General features: G+C 44.9%; 1 protein-coding gene across 1 annotated transcript in view; it reads left to right on the top strand.

Annotated features, from left to right (window-relative positions):
- Positions 1–25500, top strand: part of NT5E (5'-nucleotidase ecto) — a 48983-nt gene extending 23483 nt beyond the window's left edge. Inside the window, exons 2-9 of the mRNA XM_012748407.3 lie at positions 1166–1388; positions 5006–5194; positions 17081–17278; positions 18322–18476; positions 20013–20118; positions 21287–21436; positions 22794–22994; positions 25041–25500. Coding sequence (XP_012603861.1) covers positions 1166–1388; positions 5006–5194; positions 17081–17278; positions 18322–18476; positions 20013–20118; positions 21287–21436; positions 22794–22994; positions 25041–25204 — 1386 coding nt within the window. The 3' untranslated portion in view covers positions 25205–25500. The remainder of the gene's footprint in view (positions 1–1165; positions 1389–5005; positions 5195–17080; positions 17279–18321; positions 18477–20012; positions 20119–21286; positions 21437–22793; positions 22995–25040) is intronic.
- The last annotated feature ends 356 nt before the right edge of the window (positions 25501–25856 follow it).

Raw genomic sequence — 25856 nt, 5'->3', positions numbered from 1 at the left:
TGAGCGAGAAAGGAAGACGGTGGGGCTGTAAGAGAATACACGGGGCCCTCGCTTGGTTGGAGGGGTCACCAGCCAGCATTTCAGGCCTGTTCCCAGATGACCCACGGAGTGAAGCAAAATTGGATGTGATATTTAGAAAATTTGAGGTTCACTGGTGTTAATTACTAAGTTAGCGAAATAGCCTCGAGGGGCAGCCAGCGCAGGCAGGTAGGTAGCCAGAGGCGACGGTTCATGCCAGAGGCCGCGGAGGGAGGGATGGCAGGTGTTCTGGGGAGGGCGGCTGGCCCGTCACGTGTTGTTGGTATGAGCCCTGCATGGACCTTTCTGCTCCCCAGGGGGCGCTGCGAGACAACAGCCTGGGGTGGTGTCGCACCCGGCAGCCACCTGCAGACGGCTGAGCAGTGGGAGGGAGCAAACGGGGTGGGAAGTGAGGATTGCGTGACACAGCCCTGCCCCTGCGGAAGCCCTGCGCGCAGAGTGGGTCGGAACCTGCGGAAGGTCCGCCGGGCGGTTCTTCATCAGACGTGAGACTGCTGGGAAGGGAACGCAGGTGCCCAGAGCCGCACCGCAACGGGGAGACGCTGGCGCCCGCGTGCCCTTGGGGATCTCCCTGTTCCCAGAAGTATCAGAGGGAGAAAGTGACTGTGTGGCCGAGGTGGTGCAACCAGGAAGGAGGCCTCTGGTCTCCCTCGACGGGTCCACACATTCCGGGTTGCTCTTTGCTGTGGCCCTAGTGATGTCAACCGTCCTCCCCAGCAGAAGGCTGTTTGAGTGACTGGGTCTGAAATGTGGGTTTATGGGAAAACTGAGCATGAAAAGGCTGGGCAGAGCCTGTAAATGCAGATGTGGGAACCTGCGCCAGATCGGAGGCTCTCCAGCTCTCCAGCTGCTGCTTGTGCACGCTGGGGGATGCCACCTTCACCAGGTGGGGTGAGACCTGGGGCAGCAATTCTCAACCAGCCCGATGATCTGAGTGTCCCTGGGTCTGTCCCCAGGGCTCCTGAGTAAACTCTCTGGAGATGAGGAGGACACAGGCCTCAGAATCGGTCTCTGTGGGGCCTGTCCAGTTTTGGGAGCCACTGAGCTAATGTAATGTTTTTTAAAGTATGCTTTTATTGGAAATTCCAAAGTCCCTAATTGTTTTTCTCTTTCCCCTTTCATCTAGGCATTAGGAAATCATGAATTTGATAATGGTGTAGAAGGACTGATTGATCCACTCCTCAAAGAGGCCAAGTTTCCAATTCTGAGTGCAAACATTAAAGCAAAGGGACCACTGGCAACTCAAATATCGGGACTTTACTTGCCGTACAAAATTCTTTCTGTTGGTGGTGAAGTTGTGGGAATTGTTGGATACACTTCAAAAGAGACCCCTTTTCTCTCAAATCCAGGTATTTTCTCCTTTTACAGCACTCATTGCTTGGAAACAGAAGCACTGAATCATAGCTTGGCATGATTTTTATGGACTGTAGATAAAAGTGGGAACAATTGGGCTAGTAATGTACTTAGGATGACACTGATAAGACCATCTGGTGGACTCTGCATTGTTCTGAGTTACTTCTTAAGGACATTTCCTCTTCTGCTCAATGAACTTCTTTGTTAACACAAACAGTATCTTTGTTTAATCCAGTGCGTTCAAAATTGGAAGAGAAGACCATTTATATCCAGTGCTAAACAGTACAGATTTATTTGCTAGGGAATGAGAGCCCTGAAACGCACTGCCTTCTTCCTGGGGAGCCCGGGAGCCCAGAGCTGGGGTTTCACCTCAGCCTACCTTATCTTTCCTTTTCTGGCATGATTATTACATGTCTAGTTGACTCTCCTTTCTCCCTTTTCATTATTTATCTCTTGTTTTAATGATGCTCTTGAACCTGGCTTTCTAGGAAGTATATATATATATTTTCTTGAATGGTCTTAGATATATTCTAATGTATATCTGTCTCATATGTCTGTCACATATGTGTGTATATGTATGTAATGCACACATACATATGGCCATTCAAGAAACAATTTGATTAGCTGGGTACGGTGGCACACACCTGTAGTCCCAGCTGCTCAGAAGGCTGAGGCAGGAGGATAACTTGAGCCCAGGAGTTCAAGGTTGCTCTGAGCTAGGATGACACCACTGCACTCCAGCCTGGGCAACAGAGTGAGACCCTGTCTCCAAAAAAAAAGGAAATGATTTGGAGCCACTTTTATACGAACACTTTTATCAAAACACTCTGGCAGTGAGAACAAAAATGACGTTTTCTCTAAACTATCCAAATTTCCAAATTAAATGTCTTTCCACGTTTGAAGAATAAAAGGGAAACTAGGAGCTAGTATTATCCAGAAACATTTTTCATAACTGATAAGGGCAGATAATTAACAGTTCAAAAAAATCTGTATTTATTTTTGTTGTTGTTAAGTCTAGGCCATTGGAAACAATGACCAAAGGGTCGGCTGTGTGAGACCTGGCACAGTGAGCAGGCCCTGCAGCCGGCATGACACAGAGGTTGAGGCAGGCTGGGGCGGCCTTGGGAGGGGCAGTGAGTGACACGAAGGGACTTGCTTAAGAACGCTGTTCCTGAGGTCAGGTAGACTTGCTGAACAGCCACCTCGGCCCTGCTGAGGGTGTGTAAAGCATCTTGGGGCAAAGGACATTCCAGAAGTGAGGTCAGAGCCAGTGCTAGGACGCCTGCTCCATGAGGGCCGGGATCTTAACTGCCTCGATGGACTGAGCACAGTGCCCAGAATATGGTACGTTCTCAGACGATGTTGCTGGAATGAACGCGTGAGAGCAGGAAAGCGTAGGGACCGCAATCACAAAATAGCAGATAGTTCAGTTTCCTGGAACATGAGTTCTGAGCAGAGAAAGCTAAAAACTGGGTCAGGGCTTGATTATGGCTGAGAAATTCAGCTGTGCTTTGGAGGAAAGTAGTATTGTCCCTTCTCTAATTGTCACCACTAAGAAAGTCAGAGATGGGGGTGTTGTTGGAGAGACTCGGGGGCTCCAGAAATCAAACTACCCCAGCTGGGATTCTGACCAGTCCTTTACCAGGCTGTAGCAGAGAGGGGATCCAAAGGGATAATGCTTTTTCCAGAAGCTCCAGGACGAGAGGGGCTGGATCGTGGAGAGCCTAGTGTGGGGGAAAGGGGTGGGGTGGAACAGAAGATTCCCGGGAGTGCCAACTTCCAAGACCACAGGCTCAGCAGCCCAGCGTGACTTCTTCCTGCAGATCTCTGGCCCCTAACCAAGCCCAGTTCTCCCAGTCCTAGTGACCTGGCCATCCACAGGCCATTTCTAACACATACGTTTATCTTAGCTAGGTAATGAAATTTCTGTAATATAACTCTCCTCACCACATCTCAAAAATATATTCCAGGCTTTGTATATAGGTGATGCCTGGTCCTTGTGAGGTTTCTGTGAACACATTCTTTTGTCCTTAGAGGTATTCCTCTGAACTTTTCTGTTCCAGCCAAACCAAAGTACTGCATGGCAGTATTCTCTCAACCTGCATTCATTCCCCTGAGTACCTGTCTATGTGCCAGGCACCAGGAATACTAACCAAAAAATTCTTGTCTGCTGGAGCTTACATGTTTAGTGGAAGAATAAAAGAAAAGAGCGAAATGCTTGGTGTGTCAGAAGGTGGTAAGTGCTGTGGAGAAGCAGGAGAGGGAATGGAAAGTGAGGTGTGGGAGAAAATCCACCTTGCCGTTTTAAAGAGCTGCTCAGGGAAAGGCTTATAGAGGAGGTGACATGGCACTGAAGGGTCACCGTGGGTCCTGGGCTTCTTGGGGTGACCAGCAAGATTATCCGTGATGTTCTCGTGACAGACAATGGTGGTAAAGCTGTTACAACTCCTGGTTTGTAAACATCGCCTGTAAGTTACTGACAACACTGCCAGTCTGACACATCTGTGAGCTGCTAATTTTCAGGCTGTCAGTCTGGGGCCTCCCTGGCCGTGACACCAGCCATGCTGTTTATCTTCCATGATCATTGGCACAGGTGCAGTTGACTAAAGGTAGGACCCAAGAGTGCCCCGCTGAAGCACACAGAGACTCCTAAACATCACAGTGTAACAAGGGATGCGTTTTTAATAGTCTTGTTGCTCTTTGGAAAGATTAGCACTTTTCAAACTGGAGTTCACAGACTCCTACGTTTTGAAAGTTCCCAGCAAGATGTTACTCATTTTTTGGCATGGGCATGTTGAGTGTAGTGCTGGTTCTTAGAAGTTAGCATAAGGGAGTCGAGATCAACTGGAGGACTCCCCTGTAGCAGAGTACTGGACAAAACTTCAGGACAGCATGTCTGTCTGTATTTGCAGTCATGCCAGTCAAAGCTGTAAGGGCTCAAGGCTTGCTGAGCTGTGGTTGCAGAGCCAGGAGGAAGAATCAGGCATCTTGCTGCGTTCAGGCTATGTAGTCAGACCCGTGCTCACCGGTGGATACCAACAGGCGATCGTTTATCCACCAAGCGGGGGAGTAAGCAGCCAGGGAAGAATGTACACACTTCCAGTGCCAGCAATATTTAGAAGGCCCCATTTAATGCAGAGCTCAGTAATGCTGCGATGCTGACATTAATTTAAAGTAAACAAGACAAAATTATTACCGGCCATGTTAAAATTGGCATTCAAGGACCAATGCTGACACTTTTAACTTATCCCAGATTTTCATCCAGTGCCCTGCAGTTACTAATACTGTTTTGTGCATCATGCTTATGTGCTCAGGCATTTTCTGCATTGGTGTTATGGAGGTCTAGATATAAAAACAAACCATATCTGAAGCCTCCTGATACTTTGAGATTGAGTTTGAGCAAAATAATATCACCCACAACCTTAAATTAATGCAACATAAAGTGAATGTAAATGAGGATATTGATTTGAATTTTTATTTGCTTCTTACAGGATTTGTCTTTAACACATAAATGTATTTTTTCTTACTTAAGACATTGGCATGTTAGTATGTATAATAAGCAAGATAATAAAAATTGTTAATAAATGTTCATTTTCTTTATTTTATTCCTTAGGAACAAACTTAGTATTTGAAGATGAAATCACTTCATTACAACCTGAAGTAGATAAGCTAAAAACTCTAAATGTGAACAAAATTATTGCACTGGGACACTCTGGTTTTGAAATGGATAAACTCATCGCTCAGAAAGTGAAGGGTGTGGATGTCGTGGTGGGAGGACACTCCAACACATTTCTTTACACAGGTAATTGTTCCAAAAGGATCACGTGGGCCAGGATGTCCACACAAGTGACTTTGTCTCTTTTGCCTTTGTAGTTGTTATTATTAATGATATTTAATATGTAATATATGTTATATAATCTAAAATGCACTAAATATGTAATACACATTGAATGGGAACAGGTGTAAATCTTACTCAGAGACTACTAGGAATAATTTATTGGTTTCATGATTATAAGTCAATTCCACTTATTTATGTATATTGTAAACATAAATAAAATGTGTGTGAAACATATATATACTGTATATATAAAACAAAAAGATTACTGAGCCCCAACCAAAAGTCAGTTTATTCTAGACTCATATCAAAAAGCAGCATGTCATATAAAAAAATTTAAGCATCAACAGGCCGGGCGCAGTGGCTCATGTCTATAATCCTAGCACTCTGGGAGGCCGAGGAGAGATGATTGCTTGAGCTCAGGAGTTCGAGACCACCCTGAGCAAAAGCGAGACCCTGTCTCTACTATACATAGAAAGAAATTAACCAAACAACTAAAAATAGAAAAAATTAGCTGGGCATGATGGCACGTGCCTGTAGTCACAGCTACTTAGGAGGCTGAGGCAGCAGGAGCTTGAGCCCAGGAGTTTGAGGTTGCTGTGAGCTAGGCTGACACCACAGCACTCTAGCTGGAGCAACAGAGTGAGACTCTGTCTCAAAAAAAAAAAAAAAGAGAGAGAAAAAGCATAAACAAAATAATATAAATGGCGTCTTTATAGCCCAAGGTGATGGGATTTGATTTGTAGGTTGCACAGGTAGCAGAAGCTGGAACTGTGGTTTGAGTCTTAACTGTGCTTCGTCCTAGGACTGCAGGTATCCTGGAAGCCACGTGGCTCCTGGACAGCATGCACTGTCACTACCTACCTCACCACCCTTCCCTCCCTCCCTCTCTCTCTCTCTCTGTCTCAGCTTGGTGTTAGGTAGTTCTAGTTAGAAACCCTCTTTTGGTTTGTTTGTTTTTTCCATTCTGAACCTATGACATCCCAAAACTTTAGAGTCTGCTTCCATCTTTCCCACTGCCCCCCACTTTAGTGAACGTTCTCAGTGTGGGTAACATTGCAACCACACAGCTGAGAGCCCCTCAAATAGCTCCAGGAGGGTTAAGTGGATGGCAGAGCCCAGGCCAGAGATGCTCACTGGCGCAGGCCGCTGGGCAACACTGGGCAGTGGTGATGACGACCCCACCACTAACCAGTGCTGAGATCCTGTCTGTGCCCCATTTCCCTCTTCAGTGGAATGAGGCCGGGAACAAGAGTTCCTGTTGTAAAGGGTCATTGTGACTCAGTATACGTAATGGGTGATGTAGGTAAAAGGCCTCAAAACACTAGCTGTTCTTATTTCAGCTGTGTGTCAGCTCTGTGGATAAGACCTGTGTTAAATCCTTCCCAAGGCTTTTCTTGCATTTTCTCTGAGGCTATGTCAGCACCCTGGGACACACAGTGGGAGCTCGATGTGTCTCCTGCCCTCTCATCCTTAGAGTAGTGGCTTCAAACCTTTTCAACTATGATCCATACTAAGAACAGCATATACATGAAGACCCAGCTCACACATGCACACATGTGTGTGCAGTCACATACAAACACACACAGGGACACACACATGCACACTCACATACACATACATACACAGACAAGTGAAAGAAAACCTTCGCAAAACACCTGGATTGCACCCTGACATTTTCTGTTCTGCTGTTTCATATTTTTTAATGCCAGTTTCTACTTATTAAATTAATTTGCTTGTATTGTAGCTAACTCACATTTTTAAAAACTCAGCTTCACATGAGGCATGACCAAAACAGTGCCTGAACAATCAGAGGAGTCCCACTCCTCCACTCAGGTACTGAAGTCATTGCTGCGCCCCTTGACTTATCTGTACACCATCTTACCCGATGACATCTTACAGCAACAGTTGGTCACCCCCAGCCTATGGTGTGTGCCCATCAGTTAGTGTGCACTGATAGGCCTGAAAATCTTGGATGACTGTACCCGGCTTCCCATTAGTTCTGCAGCTGGTCCTTTGTTCCTGTAACCATATAGTCACCCCTTAGTATCCACGGGGGACTGGTTCTGGGAATCCCTGTGGATACCCAGATCCATGGATGCTCCAGTCCCTCATATATAGTATTCACATAGCACTGATGCACTTCCTCCCAGATACTGTAAATCATCTGTAGATTACTTATAATACCTAACAAAATGTAAATAGTTGCTATACTGTATTGTCCAGGGGATAGTGACAAGAAAAATAGCCTGTACATGTTCAGTACAGATGAAACCATCCATTTTTAAAAAGTATTTTTTGTCGGCTGTTGGTTGAATCCAGAGATGCAGAACCCACAGATACAGAGAGCCAACTGTATGTGCCTTGCTAAGTAGACAAATCTAGTTAATGATGAATGGCTGGATGAAAGAAAGATTTGAGGATAAAAATTATAGTTTGCTTATCCATAAATCTTGAAGTAGATAATTACAGTCTTTGAGAAAACTGAGATAACTGAGTCTTAGTCATTTATTGCACATTTCATGATTGCTTACCAAGATTAATCTTGTTCTCATGAAAATCTTTGATTTTGATACTCATTGTTTTGAAGAGTGAACTTAATTAAAAGTAATTCCAGGACACAGTAGGGATGAGGTATATTTGCGTATTTAAATAAATTTTCCCAGCCTTAAAACAGAAACTCCACTGAATCATTTTCTGGACTTTCTATGAAGTTAAAATAATGAATCTGTTACATGTGATTAATTAAAATATAGTTAAAATAATACATCCCTTGGAATTTTAAATCTTACTGAGAACCATTACAGTACATACAGGACCCAATATTCACACACCCTGGAAAGAAAACTTTTCCAAAGTGCTTGGATTGCACCCTGATACTTTCTGTTCTGTTATTTAATTTTTTAATGTCAGTTACCACCCATCACATTAATTTTATTATATTGTAGCCAACCTGTATTTTTTAAAACTCAGCTTTACATGAGGCATGACTAAAACATTGTATGAACCGATCGCCTCCACATGTTGATAGTCATCCCAGTTTCTTTTGATTCTAAGAACTGTGCACATGCAGATAACCCTAGCATTGTCTGCCCATTCTCACGGCACAGGGTAGAGGAGAGGATGTCCTCCTACCAGGCTTACGGAATGTTAAAGCTGCAAGAATTAGGGCTAGCATGCAAAAGCTTTCCCTAACGGAGTTAAATCCTAGAGTCATGAACTGGTTCATTTTGTTGCCTTTAGAGAAAAAAGTAGTGCAGTGAGTGCAGGTTGAAGCCTGCAGCTGGGGGACTCTATTCACTGTGCCACCCTCGAAGGGACTCCCACGATGCTGTCTCTTTGCCTCCCAATATTTTAACTGAATTTTTAATTCTGCAGGTCAATCTGACTAGCTGTGGCTTTGGGTGAGTGTAGGCATCAGTTTCTATAACTGCAAAGTAAAGGGGTTAGAATTGTTGATTCTGTGATCCCTTCCATCCTGTTCCCTAGAAAGTTATCTGTGCATAGAGCTTGATTGCTTACTTTGCAAGATTTGGGGGAGTAAAAATAAAAATTGGTACAACACCTTATAACACCTATAATAGGCTACTGCAGTGAACTTATGCCTCCAACTGCTCTGAAGCACAGACTACCTTTCTCTTCCTATCCCTGTCATCTGATGGCCTCCAAACAATCTCCCCCACATCCCTGAGAATTTAGCATTCAATTTCCCATCTTCTTCTCCACCCTAGCTCCTGCCTTCATCCTGGCAGGGTGTCCATGTGGCTGGCTGATCCAATACCAAGGTTCAGAGTCCCTTAAACCCTGTAAGCCCAGGACTGTCACATCTACTCTATTTCAGCATCTTCATTTCTGGGGCCACAGCCTGGACTTGGTCAACCCCCAAACTTTGTTCTCCAACTCTCTTGTCATGGACTCCTCTCCCTAAAGCTTTCTCACCCCCTTATTCCTTTCAGAGCTGACCGTCAGCCATATAAGCCTCGTATTTGTTGAACTCCTCTTTCTCTCCCAGTCCAGCTAGTTTCATGTCTCTCTTCTTGCCAGTCTGGAAGCATCCATCATACTTTGGGCCATGCCATGGCTGACACACAGAAGGAAAGGTGTCCAGTGTAGTTAAATGAATGTTAACAGGGCTATTTCTTTAAAAGTAAGATTTCTTTATTTGATGGATCTGAATATTTTTATTACGTACCTAATTGGATTTAGATATACATTTGATGAATATAACATTCAACCTTTTTCATTTAAAGAGCAGAAATTATTTTAATGACTACAGAATTTTGCTCTTAAAACAAATAGGCCGGGCGTGGTGGCTCACGCCTGTCTTCCTAGCACTCTGGGAGGCCGAGGCAGGCGGATTGCTCGATGTCAGGAGTTCGAAACCAGCCTGAGCAAGAGCGAGACCCCGTCTCTACTATAAATAGAAAGAAATTAATTGGCCAACTAACATATATAGAAAAAATTAGCCGGGCATGGTGGCGCATGTCTGTAGTCCCAGCTACTCGGGAGGCTGAGGCAAGAAGATTGCTTGAGCCCAGGAGTTTGAGGTTGCTGTGAGCTAGGCTGATGCCACGGAACTCACTCTAGCCTGAGCAACAAAGTGAGACTCTGTCTCAAAAAAAAAAAAAAAAATAGAGTTCACAACATAATTATAAATTAGACAAGCCAAGGACCTGCTGCATGTCCTTCCCGCTGCCACCAGGGCAGGTGCACAGCCGATGGGCTGGACCCGTCGCTGCTGTATTAGAAGAAGTGAGGGAGGGTGAAAGGCTGCTGTTGGTGTTTGCAGTCATTGTCGACATCCCATCGATTTTCATCCTTGTAGTTTAGATAATCTTGCCTTGTAGAACAAGAAGACAATTTTATCATTTACCACATTCACAGGAGAGGGAAGGAAACACTCTCTAACAAAGAACCATTTCCTTTGGGCCTTTTACAAGGACCGCTGACGTCTGTGGTTTACTGAGTGAGCTGGGAGAATCAACTGAGGGGCAGAGATGTGGCTGGTAGCTTCAAAGCTGATTTCCCTTGGTCTTTTTGACTGTGGTAAGCACAGGGACTTACTTGTCCCAGTGGTCACCCACTCGGGTCTTTTCAGTAAACCCCTGGCCACAGCCCAGTCTCAGCACCTGCTTCCTTTACAGAGCAAAGCCAGAGCCTTCTGGTGACTGATTTCTGCAGCCAGACAACACAGGTCCGTCTTAGCTGTCTCAGGAAACTGCTTTTCAAGGCAAAGTGAGACTGTCCAAAACCAAAATCTAGGAAGGATGACTATAAAACAAATGACAGTCAAGGTCATGTGGCAGGGTTGAGTTATAAGGAAAGCTGATGACCAACTAATGAGAAATCATAAGCCCACTTATACCATGAGGTGCAAATTGCTTCCTAGGATTGAAGTTTGTGTTTCCTTCATTTGCTGCTTGATGGTCTTCCACAAAGGATCTCATTCCTCCGACTTTCATGGGGAAGTAGCGTGGGGTGTGGAAAGGGCTTTGGACTCTCACAGATCCAGTTTCCTCCCAGCTTAGTCACTTCGGGCTGTCTGACCTTGGACAAGTTACTTAACCACTCTGAGCATCAGCTTTCTCTTTTTAAAAATGCTAACAGTGATGCAGCTACCTCAGAGAGTTGTTGTAGGGGTTAAGTGAGGTAATATATGAACAGAACAGGCCCTAGGGCCAAGACAAATATGTCAGTTCTCTAATATTCTCTGTGTTTGTGTGTGCATGTGTATATTCTTTCTAGGTATTTATATTATATACATGTTAAGTAAGGCAACATATGAGCAGAATGGGACCCTAGAACATAGTGGGTGTATGACATATATATAGCCGTAGATATAGATAGATATAGTTAGGGAGAGAGAAACAGAACCCAACAGGATATATTCTATTGAGTTTGGTTTCTCTGAAGAACTATAGCACAGAAATATTTTACTGAACAAAATGGTTTCTCCTTAAAGTGTACTCTGACACCCTCATTGCTAATCATACATATATTTTTTTTAATTCACAAAAATTATATTGGTCACTACCATAAGGTGGTGGGACTGCAAATAATTTTTTTTCTTCTCCATTTGCCAAATATTCTGTAATGCTAGTTTTGCTTTTATAATATTTTTTTTAAAATAACCTCTCTAAACTCTATAAACTTAACCATTCATCCTAAACTTGAACTTTATAAATATTTTTGTCAAACAAAGAAAGATTTCCTAAATTTGAGAACCTAAGCCAAATTCACAAATGACCCAGGATCGTCTCAACTGGCAAAGGCAGGAATCGAGGCACTCTGGGCTTGAACAAGCAGCCCAGGTGTGTTTCACTCGGTTCTCCTGCCCTCTCCCGGGGCCTAGAAACATCTGTGGCTGGGAATCCACGACTGCTCATCTGTAAGAGAATTCCCAAGTACTCTGCCGTAATTTGGAACCAGAGCTTTGGCCTTCCAATCCAGCTGGTCTCCAGGCCCTGGTGGACAAGCTTCTCTGAAGTGAGCTCACTACATCCATCACTTACCTGCCTGACCAGAATGAATGATTCATGGCATTAGCCAGTAAGACACTCACTGACCACACACAGCACTTTGCTCTAGATCACCCTGCTGGGAATACCTTCTCCAGCTAAATGCTTGTTTCCCCTAAAAAATTCATCCAGAGCAGATCAGTTTATGGTCACATTTACCTGCTTTTTCATCTCAACACAATAAAGTTATTACTTGTGAAAAGAGCACCGTTAGTAAGTGGAACTACATGGGCCTTGCAAGATAAAAGTCCATCTCTCTCTCTCTACCCCGTTCCCTTGGTCTCTGCATTTTCACAGGTCATACTGATAGAACCTGATGGTAGCTGTGCTGTTGAGATTTTTGTTTTGGGTTGGTTTTTTTTTTTTTTAATGTGTTACGTAGAACCTGTTCTGTAATGTAAAAAGTGAATAGGAAACCTGGTATGTGGAAAGAGACGGAGCCCCGGGGGCGGTCAGATTCTCTATGAAGGGGAGAGGATGAAAGAGCTGGGCTTTAGCCCCTTTCCCCTGCTCTATCTCCTCGGAGCAGCCACCCCCAGCCTCATGAAGATGAAGCAAAGACCACAGGCCCGGCCCTGCTAGGCGGTGGGAATCCAACACACAGGACATTCAGTGGAGCTCTGTAAATACCTGTGGAATGAGTGACTAAATATGTGAGGAACTGTTCCCACCCTGCAGGGCTCCCTGCTTCGCCCTACCCAGTCAGGCTTTGGCGCAAGCCTGGATTGGATTTCATGGAGGATTTGTGCCTACTCTGGGACCTACTAGAAGATGCATGATCTCTTTTAGACCTCCCAGTTGTCATTGAAAGTTCAGGGACAAGAATTTGAGCAGTAAATCAAAGCATGTGCAAAAACAGAGTGACATAGTCTGGGAGTGGGTAATAATGGTGGGCCCCTCGCATCCCCTGAAGGAGACATGACTGTGTGTGGTCACGGTTTGGTACAGACGTGGCTGAGGAGACAGTGACTCGCTCCTCTGGTTGCAGGACGCCTCTTGGCTGGCTGTGATGATGGAAGGCACGCCCCCTCCTGGACAGCTGGAGCTGCTGCTAGATTAGAGGCAGCAGAAGCGGCAGGGGCCTGACTAGAGAGCGGAGGGGCTGGGCACGGAGGACATCTAGGCCAGGAGGGGCTGGGCGCAGAGGTTCTCTTGTGGCAGGGAACCCAGCCAGAGCTGGGCTCCTGTCCCAGCTGGGCTCCAGCCTGAGCAACTTGGCTTTCCTGCTTAATCGTTTAGCCTTGCCACAAAATCTTTCTTGTGTGCAAATATGCTCATAGCTTAAAAAAAAAAAAAAGAATAGGTTAAACTGCTGTTGGTTTAAACCACTAATCAAATCTTTTGTTTTACAAATTTAGGAAATAAAATTAGGCTTCAGGGACTAAATGTCTCTCCCAAGGTCTAGAAACCAGGTTGAAACTGAGCTGGCACCAAACCCATTTCCCTGGCTCCTGTCTTCCAGTTCAGCTTCCCTCCCATAAACTCCCACCCAGCTCCCTGAGCCCAGGATGGTGGATTGAGGGGAGCAGTGGGAAGGGGCTGCCACTCTAGCATCGCTCACCTGTAGCATGATTCTGCCACAGGGAGAGCATAGAAATCTTGTGTGATTGATAGCAGAGTGTTTGCTAAACTCCTTAAGCATAGTCATTCAACAAACAGTTATCTACACACCTCTGTGCTAGACATACTCTAGAGACACACCTCTCTCTGCTCTCATGGAACTCAGTGTCTTGAAAGGGATACTAACTCTGAACAGATTTTTAAAAATATATAATTATGCAAATAAATAAATCATATTATATATAATTACGAAGCATGCTATGAAGGAAGAAATACAAGATGCTGTGAGAGCATGGTAATATTAACAGAAGGACCTGGCCAAGTCTAGGGGTCAGCAGTGAGTTTTCCGCAAGGGACTGACATTAGGGCCAAGATCAGAAGGACAAAGGCATCCAGGAGTTAACCTGGTCAATAATCATCGATATATTTTTATCAAGCACTTTCCTTGAGTCAGTCTTCACTTGCTACATTAACTTCTTTAATCCTTCCAAGAATCTTGTAAGGTAGATATTGTTATTTTTCCATTTAACAGATGAAAAAGTGAAGCAAAAACATGTAACTAATCCACATTAGTAGGCCCCTGGCTGCAGAAGCTCTTATTCCACATGGGAAGGTGCCCAGGCTAGGAAAGGGAGGAGGCTGATTGCTGAAGGGCAGGATGAATGTTCTTATGAAACTGCCAAGATGAGAAAGGGCCACATCATGCAGGTGATGATATTCATGTTAAAAATGTTAGTGCTTTTCCTACGGCCAGTAGGAAATATCTAAAACCAGGGAATGCATGATCACAATTATTTATGTTTTAGAAAGACCAGTCAGGCTGCTGTGTGGAGACTAGAGTGGAAAGAGGCAAAGAAGAAACTTACAGAGACCACTTAGGAGGCTGTCCCTGAGACCCAGGCATGAGATGATGATGGCCAGGACCGTGGCTTGCATGTGGAGATGTAGAGAAGTAGTCAGTTAAATTCAGTGTCTGGTGAGAGCAGGCACTTCCAAGTAATTCAAAAGAGAAACTCAAGCCCCTTGGAAGCAAGCATTTGAAATATGCTCATTACCAATTATTTTTATCCAGTCCTTTTATAGGGGCTCCAATTCGGGAGTTCTTACACCAGTTCCCATATGTGTTGAAAGCATAGCATGGACTGCTTTACAACATTCTATTTTAATATAATTCAGCCAATTGAAAACCAGGTCAAGGCCTGCTCCCTGGCACCCCAGTCTGTTACCATGTGACACTTGGAGGGCAGTTGTCCAGACCTGCACTTGGGATCGCCACATTCCTCGGCTCCCAGGGCAGAGCCCTGCGAGGTTCCCTCAAGCCCCCGCACGATGCTAGGAAATGCTCCCTTTATCAACTCCAGATGTCAGTCCACAACTCCTGATGAGTCAGCTTTCTAAACATAGATGTGTGGAAAGAATATTTGGGGCTGAGCATCTTTAACCGAATGGCATGGAATCGTGTGGGAAATGTGAAGCCCTGGATTGCTTTCTCTGCCAGCAGTTTTCTGGGATTGCCGAATTGTGGGGGTGGGGGAGAGAGGGCTCAGCTGTGGGGGAGACAGAGATAAGCCAAACTAGACCAGCTACTGCCTTGGTGACATGGTTAGTGTCCTCCTTGTTCCTGATTAAGTCCATTTAAGATGCTGATGACATGTCTTTTGTTCTAACAGAACATGAAGAGCTTTCCAAACTAGGGAATGGTCCCTGTCAGCTGGGAGCTGACATGGTGAGCTCCTATTTGCAGAGTGCATGCTGATCTGATGAGGCATTTCCCGGATTGTCAGATTCCTAACTTTTACATTCTGTTTAAGCTGGAATAGTTCTATGGAAGGCAGAAAAATAAACGCTAAAAAGTCAGGCTTGCCTTTCTCCTGATGTCTGCGATTTAAGTGCTTTTTTTTTCCCCCCTGGACAGAGTATTCTCTGCCACCTTGTGGACATTTTGGGAAATTCACAAGCCAACTGGCTGAGAGGCTGGGACGGGGCTGCCCTCACCGGCTGGTCCCTTGAAGTACAGACCAGGCTCCAGGCTTGCCCACAGGACCAGCACAGAACAGAATGAGGGCGACTACAGTTCTAACCTTCCCTGCTACTCTGCCATGCATCAGGTCATGGGCCTGTCACCCTCGAAGCAAATGGAAATGGATCAAGTCTCACTGGATCTTAAGTTGGGTACTTCTATGAAAATAAAGTTCCAAGATTTTTTTTCCCCCAAAGGGAAGAAGAAAATGAAACATTAAAGTTAGCAATAGCTACTTGCTGCTTATGAAGTGCTGGCATTTGCATACTTTTGCCCTGTGGTTACTCTCAGCTACTCTCAGCATAGAAACATGGCAGGGTGGGTCCTTCCTAACATGCTACCCCAGCTTGTCTTAGGTGAAGCTTGGAACACAAAGGTGCAAACCCTGGGTTTGCATGTGTTTTGGTAAGTGGTCTTTGGCAACCAGCTTGCAGACTTTATGAGATGAGCACACGGTAGGCTGTGTGGGCAGTGGAGAGAACACAGGCCCAGGGCCTCACAGCCCTGCTTTTCAATCTGCTCCCCGTCACGTACCAGCTGTGTGACCTTGGGTACTTCACCTGTGACAGTCAGTTTTCTTCTTGTAAAGCAGAGATACTGATAGGACCTGTCTTGTGGGAAGCTTGGAGGACTAAATAACAACAAAGCCCAGAGCCTGGCTCGTGGCCGACTCTCATAACTGGTCCATGTGTGTAACCAACAAGTGCTGAAGTCATATGAAGTCACTGCTGAAACAGTGGTGGGGTCAAGGGTATCAATAGTCTCTGATTCAAAACTGCCCAAACTATGTCATTGTCTCCCCGGAGGTAAGACGTGAACCACAGAGCGCCTGAAGGAGGGGTACAGTTGATGAACTTAAGCATGCCAGGTGATCAGAGGCAGGGCTGCATGCTCCCTGGGTGGCCACGCTCCCCACCCTCATGCAGGTACATGTCTAGGAGGCCATGGCGGGTCTCCCAGCTTCTGGGTGATGAGTGGCTCACAAACTCTCCCCCACAAGCCCTTTGAGACAAAGGCCTGCAGAACCTGACATGCGTGAGGGCTGGCTGGGCTGGCTGGGCTGGCTGGGGTGGCCAGTGTGCAGTGCTCGTCAGCCCCCAGGGTGGATGTGGCTTTTCTGAAAGGCACCTATGGAGATGCAGAATTGACCAGCAAAACCCAAGGGCAGCTCTTTAGCATTTCTTCATTTTCCAGTAAAGACTCTAAGCTTTGGAGTGTGTGTCTGGGATTTTTAGAGATTGCCATCACCTTATAAGGGAAAGAAACATACATTTACTGAGCACGTACTATGTGTTGGCACTACACTAAGGAGTTTAGACATTTAAACCTTTCAACAGCTCTGTGAAATAGGAGTTGTTATTTCATCCATTTTACAGGCAAGGAAACTGAAGTTCAGTAAGGTGAAGTGGCCTGGCTAAGCCACCTGGCTAGTGAGAATGGAGCCAGGGTCAGGATGGGGCAGGGATGATCTTAGCGGTATTACACCTTTGTGCGCCACACAGCACCAGGCACAATGCCCTGGACTTAGGAAGAGCTTAGTAAATGCCTGCTGAGTGGAGAATGGAAGGATTCATGTGCCAAAAGGCATTCAGAAACGGGCAACTGCCCAGGCAGGGCTCTGAAAGACCAGCTATGTGGAGCAGCAGCTGGCGAATCATCAATTTAAAAGTCACTGTCATCCGGCCGGTGGCCTGCTGGCCTGCAGCCAGCCACGTACAAGGGCTGACTTGATCAGCTTTGGCTCTTTTATTTCAGGCAATCCACCTTCCAAAGAGGTGCCTGCTGGGAAGTACCCATTCATAGTCACCTCTGACGATGGGCGGAAAGTTCCTGTGGTCCAGGCCTATGCTTTTGGCAAATACCTAGGCTATTTGAAGATTGAGTTTGATGAAAAAGGAAATGTCATCTCTTCACATGGAAATCCCATTATTCTAAACAGCAGCATTCCTGAAGGTATGTGAAATTCAGAGAATATCCCAATTCAAAATTTAGATGGCTGGATATTCGCCTCTCCAACCCCTTTAAAAAAATGTTTTAGGAAAGAACTATAATACTATTGAAGAATTTAGCTTCTCCCTAAAGTTTACCCTCCTCATGGAGAAGGAGATTTCAAACACACCCAAATGCCAAGATGCTCATTTGCTTCTCTGAGCCCTCTCAGCACCAGACTCCGAATCGCCGCTTCTTCTGCCTTTTAAAAGCTTGGTCCCGACGTGCAAAAGCCACACTCAGCTCATGCCCGGAGGAGAGCTGATTATTAAAGCAAAGGGGTTCAAACTGGGCAAAGTGGGGCTCAAATCCTGCCACCCCCTGCCCCGACTAGGGGCCATGTGCCTTGGGCAAGTTGCCCAGTCTCGATGGGCCTCAGTGTTTTTATTCATCAAATGAGGAAGTACCTTTCTCACTCTTTTGTCTGGGACTCAAAGTATGTTTTTATGTCATTCATTTTCATGTCATATACATGAACATATTCCTGTGCTTGTTTCTCACCTGACCTTTTCTGTTTCCCATGATCAGATCAGGAAGGATGAGGGGTGAGGGGCCACTGCGCCTAGGAGAGCCTGTGGTCACCACACAGGCCTCTCGATAACCAGACCGGAAGGGGGCCAGGACCCCACAGACTGTGACAGCCCAGCAGCACCTCAGGAGCCTTTGACACCTGCCCTTTCAGAGCCCCTACTGCTAATGCTACCCCAGGCAGGCCAACAGGCAGGTCATACAGATGTGATGAGTTGATATTAAGATGTTCAGCATATCCTTAACTTAAGATCCACTTCAAGTCTTATTACCAGGGAACAAAATAGAAGTTCCTAAGGGAATTTCATGGTTAAAACCAAAATGTACACAAATATGGTAAAAAAAAAAATATATGTACTCACAACAGGTAAGCTAGATGATGTTTGATTCCTTCTCCATAATTTAGCCCAGTGTGAGATCTGCTTTAACTACAGGCTACCTTCTTTCCTTTCTGTCTTTCTTCTTTATTTTTCTTCTAGATCCAAGCATAAAAGCAGACATTAACAAATGGAGGATAAAATTAGATAATTATTCCACCCAGGAACTGGGGAAAACCATTGTCTATCTGGACGGCTCCACCCAATCATGCCGCTTTAAAGAATGCAACATGGGCAACCTGATCTGTGATGCGATGGTGAGTGGTCCGCAGGAGCGGAGGGCCTGTGTCTGGGGAGGAAGGAAAGGAAGAAGGAAAGAGGAAGGAACGATGCAAAGAGGGACCGACTGATAGTTGCAGGTCAGAAATTTTAAAAAATTAGTGCCCAGACAGAAGCTTGGTGTAGTTTCATATACAGTTCCTTGGTAGGGTGCCTGAAGTAGATCACGTGACCATTACTTTATTGCCTTACAAGAACTAAAACCTTTATTTCAAGGTGTTCTTCTTAGATGTCTGAATTTTGGCTGTATCTCTCTCTCTCTTTTTTTTTTTTAGTAAGATATGAATATATAAACTCTGCTGCCCTGAAGATGTCAACATAGTAGATAAAGCACATCTGCTTGGACCTAAGTTGGCCAGAGTGTTTTTCCCTGAACTGTCCACCTAAAGTTCCTAGACCTTGTGTGACTGAAAGTCTTTCACAAGCACAGAATGACAGTGCACAGTTAAAATGATCCTAAGTCCCGTGGCTGAGAGAGATCAGCTGTGAGAAGAACCCTGGTCTCTTTGTCCCAGCAGACTGGCTGCGCTAGCTCCTCGTGGGCCAGACCCGCCACTTCCACAGGCTCAGGCGTGCACCCAGGGCAGTCATTTATTTGCAAGTGCTCAGCACGTGCTGCCAGGTGCCAGGTGCCTTTTATATATTTATTGGCATTCAATGAATGCATGCCAAGCAAATGCCAACATTCATGCTTTCAGAGATAAGATTCCTGGTGGCTGCTCAGCACCATGCGGTCCGCAGGGCAGAAGGGGTTAAAGAGGAGCCAGCACGCAAATGTTCAGAGGAAGCTTTAGAAGGAAATGCCCCAGGCTGTTAGCAGTGCTCACCTCTTTATTGGAAAGGCTAGGGAGAATACATATAAGAACTTTTGCTTTTTGCACTATTTATTTTCAAGTGAGCATATATTCATGTTATTTCTTATAACTAAACATACATTTTATAAAAGAAAAGTAAGAATGAACCAGTGTCTCCCAGTTTCAGGCTGTCCCTGTGCCTCCAAAATTGCCGACTTGGGAATTGGCTGGGGACATAGACATGGAGGCCAGGTTCTCTCTTGTTGGCATGAGGTCTGGGAGTGAGCGGGCTTCAGGGCCCTGCCCCCAAGAGCAGGCAGGAGACAACCCTGCCCTGGGGGAACCTGTGCAGGAGCAGGCTGCAGGCCAGTCCATGCAGGGGGCCCAGTCCTGACACCAGGGCTATGCCCCAGGAGTCCGTTTTGCTAAGGCCCACCAGCCTGAGGGTATGGGGTTTTAGGAGAGGGGACTAAGAGCTCTCTGTATTTAAGAGTCTGGCACCGCATTGGTCACAGTATCATATTTTTGCTTCTTGGAGCATAAAACTAGATCTGACTGATTATAGTTGAGAAGTCTCTGGGAACATGGGAGCAGGGGAAAAGTAGCTTTATATCCTCAGTAGAGCTAACCAGATTCCTGGAGCTGGTTAGCTGATTCTAAGGATTCCTGATTCTAAGGAAGACCCAGAATAGCTAATGTAAATTTGTGTTACTGTTGCAGATTTACAACAACCTTAGACACGCAGATGAAATGTTCTGGAACCATGTGTCCATGTGCATTTTAAATGGAGGTGGCATCCGTTCGCCCATTGATGAGCGGAACAATGGTATGCTCCCCAACCCAGCTCCTCAGTGTTGTGTTGTGTTCTTCTCTGACCTGTTTTCCTGCTGTGGCTTCTGTCCTGACCATGACCGTACCTAGTCTCAGCTCATCTCTGCTGCCAGCCGTGTAGCAGAATGTCAGTTGTTTCAGTTAGGGTTAGCTGTTACCAAAGTCCAGGACCTAGCCTGAAAGACACACACAAGCTTGTGTGTTGTTGTATGTATTCACACACATAAGCAGCAGCTAGGGTTAATGGAACCCATGCTTGGTTTAAATTTCTGACTCACAAAGCTAAATACTAATTGTTGCTGATTTATGCAAAATGTTTATTTTTCATAAATGTTTATTTTGCAAGCCTTTGCCTTGGCATCTGAAAAGAGAAAGACAAAAATCACCAATCTTCAGTATCACCGACCAACACTAAGGTGCTCACATGGAAGTAATATTCATCGGGTGCTGGTCAGGTGGGAGGGGGGTGGTGTGTAAACTCACAACTAATATGTGGAGCGCACTGTATGGGGGATGGGCACGCTTGTAGCTCTGGCTTGGGCAAGGCAAAGGCATTATATGTAATCAAAATGTTTGTACCCTCATAATATTCTGAAATTTTTTAAAAAAAAGAAAAAGAAAAAGGAAAAAACCCACCAATCTTCTGTGTTGGAAAACATACCAAGGATTAAAATATTATTTTATTGTATTTACAGATATCCAAGATTATATTATACGGTAAAACAAACTAGAAAGATGTTCAAGACACTCTTATAGACCTCCCTGATATATTGTGAGCACCCATCAGCATCTATATAAGGCCCCAAGCTCATCTCATTGTCACACAACAGGGACAGGGGACAGGGATACACTGCCTATCTGCAGGAACTGAGCAATGCCTAACAACTTACTGCAGATCTGGCCCCAAGCCAGGAGATCCAAGGCTGAGCATGGTGCACTTTTGAGGCACAGCCACTTGTGAGCTCCTGTCATCTTGCCCAGTGGTGGAGGGCAGGGCCAGGGGCCTCTTGAATCTATTCCCTCCCTGTCAGGAACCACTTAGACATGGCTGATGCTGTTCTCACAGCCCAGTGTATCCTTCCCCAGCCCTGAGGGAAACTGGTCTTGGGGTTAACAGTTTCTTAAGCTGTCTTCCTTCTTGCTTCATCTGTGACTACCCTCAGGCACGATTACCTGGGAGAACCTGGCTGCTGTGTTGCCCTTTGGAGGCACATTTGACCTAGTCCAATTAAAAGGCTCCACCCTGAAGAAGGCCTTTGAGCACAGCGTGCACCGGTATGGCCAGTCCACTGGAGAGTTCCTGCAGGTGGGCGGTAAGTCACCCGTCCTTCGGGGCTGGCTTGTCCAAGGTGATGTGGGTTGCCTGCTGGTTGGCTCAGCTCACCCCTTATCAGGACCTCTGTGGCCAGGCTTGTTTGCGTTTTCCCCTATCCAACACCAATACACCATTTTTTAATGAGTAGGGACTCCCAGAGTCACTGAGGCTAGGTTGGGGTCAAAGGCCCAAGTCCTGGCAATGAGCAGTGTTAGCCAAGTCTGATTTGGACACCAGATGGGCCCTTCACAGAAGCTGGCCCTCTAAGCTCTAAGCACGTCAGCTGCCTTGAGGTCTAGTTTCTATTAAAATCTTAGGTGTTTAAGCATTCAATATTCTTTAAAAGCAATCCTCTCTTCTGTTCTATTTGTAATTGCCTGGAACCATGCCAAGGTTCAAAGCCATGCTGCCCAGTCAGTATTAACAAGGATGATTTCTGGGAGGGACAGCCTACAGTGCTGACACACAAGAACACCGGGGCAAATCCTCAACCTCTCCCAGCACAGCCAGAAACCTGTCCTGCTTATCTCACAAATTGCAGTAAAGACTGAATGGAAAATGTTTCTCAAATTGCCAAGGGCTTCTGAAACTCTTTTCTTAGCAATTAATTCCACATACCAGTGAAGTAATCCTTTAATTAATAATCTTCTCTTACTCGGAAACCATTTTCTGGCCTCATTTTTTGACTTTAGATTGTGGCCCCACTTGGTGTCATCACCTTGCCAAATCATCCCTCTGCAGAACACACTGCTGAGATTGGACGTCTGGGGCAGTGGGACCCCTGGCCTGCTTGCTTGGGGGGTAACCCAGACATCCTTTATTTTCTCAGGAGGGAATTAATAATCTTCTTTATTAATCAAGGGGAACAGCAGTGTTTTGATGCTCTAGCAAAATATTGGGTAGCTGTTTGCTTTGTGAAAGTCACCCAAGTTATTACCATTTAGTAGTCTTCAAAACAGTAAAATGCTCTGTGCCTCTCATCTATTTGTCGTTTTCTAAAGCCATTGACCCAAGTTAGTGGACCAATTATTTCAAGATTATAAAGAAGGAAAAAAAGATGTGGCTTCTTCTTACAGATCACCATTTGCCCATTCTGGTCTAGAGCTCATTTTCTTTCCAGTGGTCCTCTTATCTTCCTAGAAGGACTAACGGATAAAGCTAATGAAGAAAGGGTAGCCGCAATGTCCCCTCAATTCTCTTGAAATTTCACTCAAGGATTTCAAATTTCAAATTTCACTCAAATTAAAGGAAAACCAAGCCCAGTGCCCCAATTCCAGAATTTGGCCAAAATCCTTTCTTTAGAAAATAGAAATCTCCCTTTGGATCCAGTGAAAACAGACTCATTTCTTTTCTAGGAATCCACGTGGTGTATGATCTTTCCCGAAAACCTGGGGACAGAGTAGTCAAATTAGATGTGCTTTGCACCAAGTGTCGAGTGCCCAGTTACAGTCCTCTTAAAATGGATGAGGTATATAAGGTGATCCTCCCGAACTTCCTGGCCAATGGTGGAGATGGATTCCAGATGATAAAAGATGAATTATTAAAACATGACTCTGGTAAGCACAAGTGTCTCTTCCTTTCCCTATCTCAAAAGTGCTCAAGAACAGCAGAACTGGGAGCCACTCATGGTGCAAGGAGGGCAAAGCCAGAACCCAGATCCTGTCCCTCTGTTGCGGACTCTCTCCTGTTTGCTTGCTGGCAAACAGCGGCACGGCATTGGGAAATACATACCCTCAGGCCCCAGCACACACACACACACACACACACACACACACACACACACACACACACAGCCATCTAACCCCAGGAGAAAACCATGTTTAAATAAAAAATATTCTATAATTCTTTTAACTACATCTAAGCAGCTATTTAAATTATTAAATATGAGTTTTACACTCATAGAAAAATCACACCTCTGGAACTTTAGATTGGACATGGAAAACCATCATAGTAAATTATCTCAATATTCTTTCTTGAAGCAGCTTTCAGTGTGAATAGGTCAGGCAGAAGTGGATGGGCTAAGTGCCCTCCTTTCAGCACAGTGGGTTGATGGAACAAATTCTAGGCAAAAGGAAGCCACTTTTTTACATCAGTTGGTATTTTCAACAGCATCGATATGCCAATCTCACTTTTAGAAATGCAATTGAGAGGCACCTCATGTGCATAAAGTCCCCTGATGTGGAACACACTTCCCCTTCTTCCTAGGGCAGGAAGCAACATGCTTACAAGACACACAGGCCCTTCTTGGCACCTCTGGGAAGCTCAACTAGGCTCCTCCTCAGCCTTACCAGAGTGGACCTGCCATTTTAGCTGCCTAATCCAAGGAGGGTGGAGGACAGAGCCAGACCAAAGGAGGCAGCCCTTCCTGGGAGGAAAGGCACTGGCAACTTCTGTCCATTCCATGATAGACGATGGAAGGGCAGGCTTAAAAACCTGACACGAAACGAGGGTGATGTCTGGGCATCACCCAAGCCGAGACTGATGGGTGTTAAAGAGAAGGCAAGCCATGTAGCAGGCCGAGGGAGCCTGGACCCAAGCATTCCCAACCCTGGCTATACATTAAAATCACTTGGGGATCATTTTAAATTAAGTACCAATGTCTTGGCCCCAGCTCTTAAGAGATTCTGACTTAACTGGGTTGGACTAAAGTTTCTTCCAGTGATTCTAATATACACCCAGGAGTGAGAACCACTGCAGAGAGAATTATTTTTTTAAGTATTGGAGTGATACCTTTAAAATAAAATTCTGTTGGGTCTTCATGGGTTTGCTATAGCTATAGGCAATTACTGTATCTTTTTTTTTTTTTTTTTTGTGACAGAGTCTCGCTTTGTTGCCCAGGCTAGAGTGCCGTGGCATTAGCCTAGCTCACAGCAACCTCAAACTCCTGGGCTCAAGCAATCCTTCTGTCTCAGCCTCCCAAGTAGCTGGGACTACAGGCATGTGCCACCATGCCCGACTAATTTTTTCTATATATGTTAGTTGGCCAATTAATTTCTTTCTATTTATAGTAGAGACGGGGTCTCGCTCTTGCTCAGGCTGGTTTCAAACTCCTGACCTCAAGCAATCCGCCCGCCTCAGCCTCCCAGAGTGCTAAGATTACAGGCATGAGCCACCACACCCGGCAATTACTGTATCTTTATCACCTCTTCTTGCTTTTGGAAAAGGAAGCCCCATTGTTCTCCCATCAATTATGTGAAAATAATTCTTGAGTAGACAAACAAAAAGTAGCCACTTTTATCTCTCAACTAATTGTTCTTGACCCAGTTCCCTAAGCCCTTATTCTGGATAGGTTCAAAGACTATGATGGCAACAACCTCTATCTTGAGTCATCTCAGAGCTGAGGCAACTCTACTCTCCCCAATTACACAATAGTGAACAACGGGCACATTTCACATCTGGAACGTGAAAAAGCAATCAAATTCTTTGCACATATGATCACCAGTATCCTGTCTTCTGTGACACTTTACCCCTGCTTAGGAAAGGAATATCTTCCCTTTTATAATTATAAAGGACTTTAAAGAAAAACTTTGGTTTTTCCTCCTCTCTTGCTGTTAATTGATAATTACTTTTTCTGTACTTAAATAATGTATGTATTTTTCTAGGTGACCAAGATATCAACGTGGTTTCTACATACATCTCAAACATGAAAGTAATTTATCCAGCACTTGAAGGTCGGATCAAGTTTTCTGCAGGAAGTCATTGCCATGGAAGCTTTTCTTTATTATTTTTTTCATTTTTGGCAGTGATCTTTGTTGTATACCAATAGCCAAAAATTCTCCATGCCGTTAAGGTGTGAAACTGCATTTTTTTCAAGTGAGATTCAAATCTGCCTTTTAGGGCCTGGCTTTGTGATTACAGACCATCCTTGCAGCTCCTAGAAGCTGAAGCTTATAGCACTGTAAAAGGAAGAGACTGTCATTATCACTCAGGGTCAGCAACACAGTGAATTAGACAGAAAAAAAATTAACATAGGGCCCTCCCTATGAGGAGAAAGCCAACCACCTTTAGTTTCGTATCCAAATTTTAATAAAATTTTATTAACAATTTTAAACCGTAGATAAAGTTTTTCTCCATTATATCCATTTCTAATCCATCAAACAACTTATGTTTACAAAGAACTTTTATCACTTACAAGGGGTTTTAAGCACATTGTCTTATTTGATGCCCAGAACTTTCCTTGGTAGGCAAGACAGATGTTGTTTTTCCCATATGACAGATGAGGAAACTGAAGCTCACAGGGTTGATTTGTTCAAGGCCATACTGCTAAGAGACAGATCTAAGACCTAGGTCTTCTGAACTCAAATCCATCACTTTTCAACTAAATCAAGTTGCTATTCAGAATAATACTTAGTATCTCCTCTCTTCAAAACTATCAGTAGCCCAAAGCTCATGGATGACAAGTCTCTGCTTTATTTCTA

Source organism: Microcebus murinus, chromosome 5, assembly GCF_040939455.1.
Source record: "Microcebus murinus isolate Inina chromosome 5, M.murinus_Inina_mat1.0, whole genome shotgun sequence".
NCBI classification, from domain to species: domain Eukaryota; kingdom Metazoa; phylum Chordata; class Mammalia; order Primates; family Cheirogaleidae; genus Microcebus; species Microcebus murinus.
This window is presented reverse-complemented; position numbering and strand designations above follow the sequence as displayed.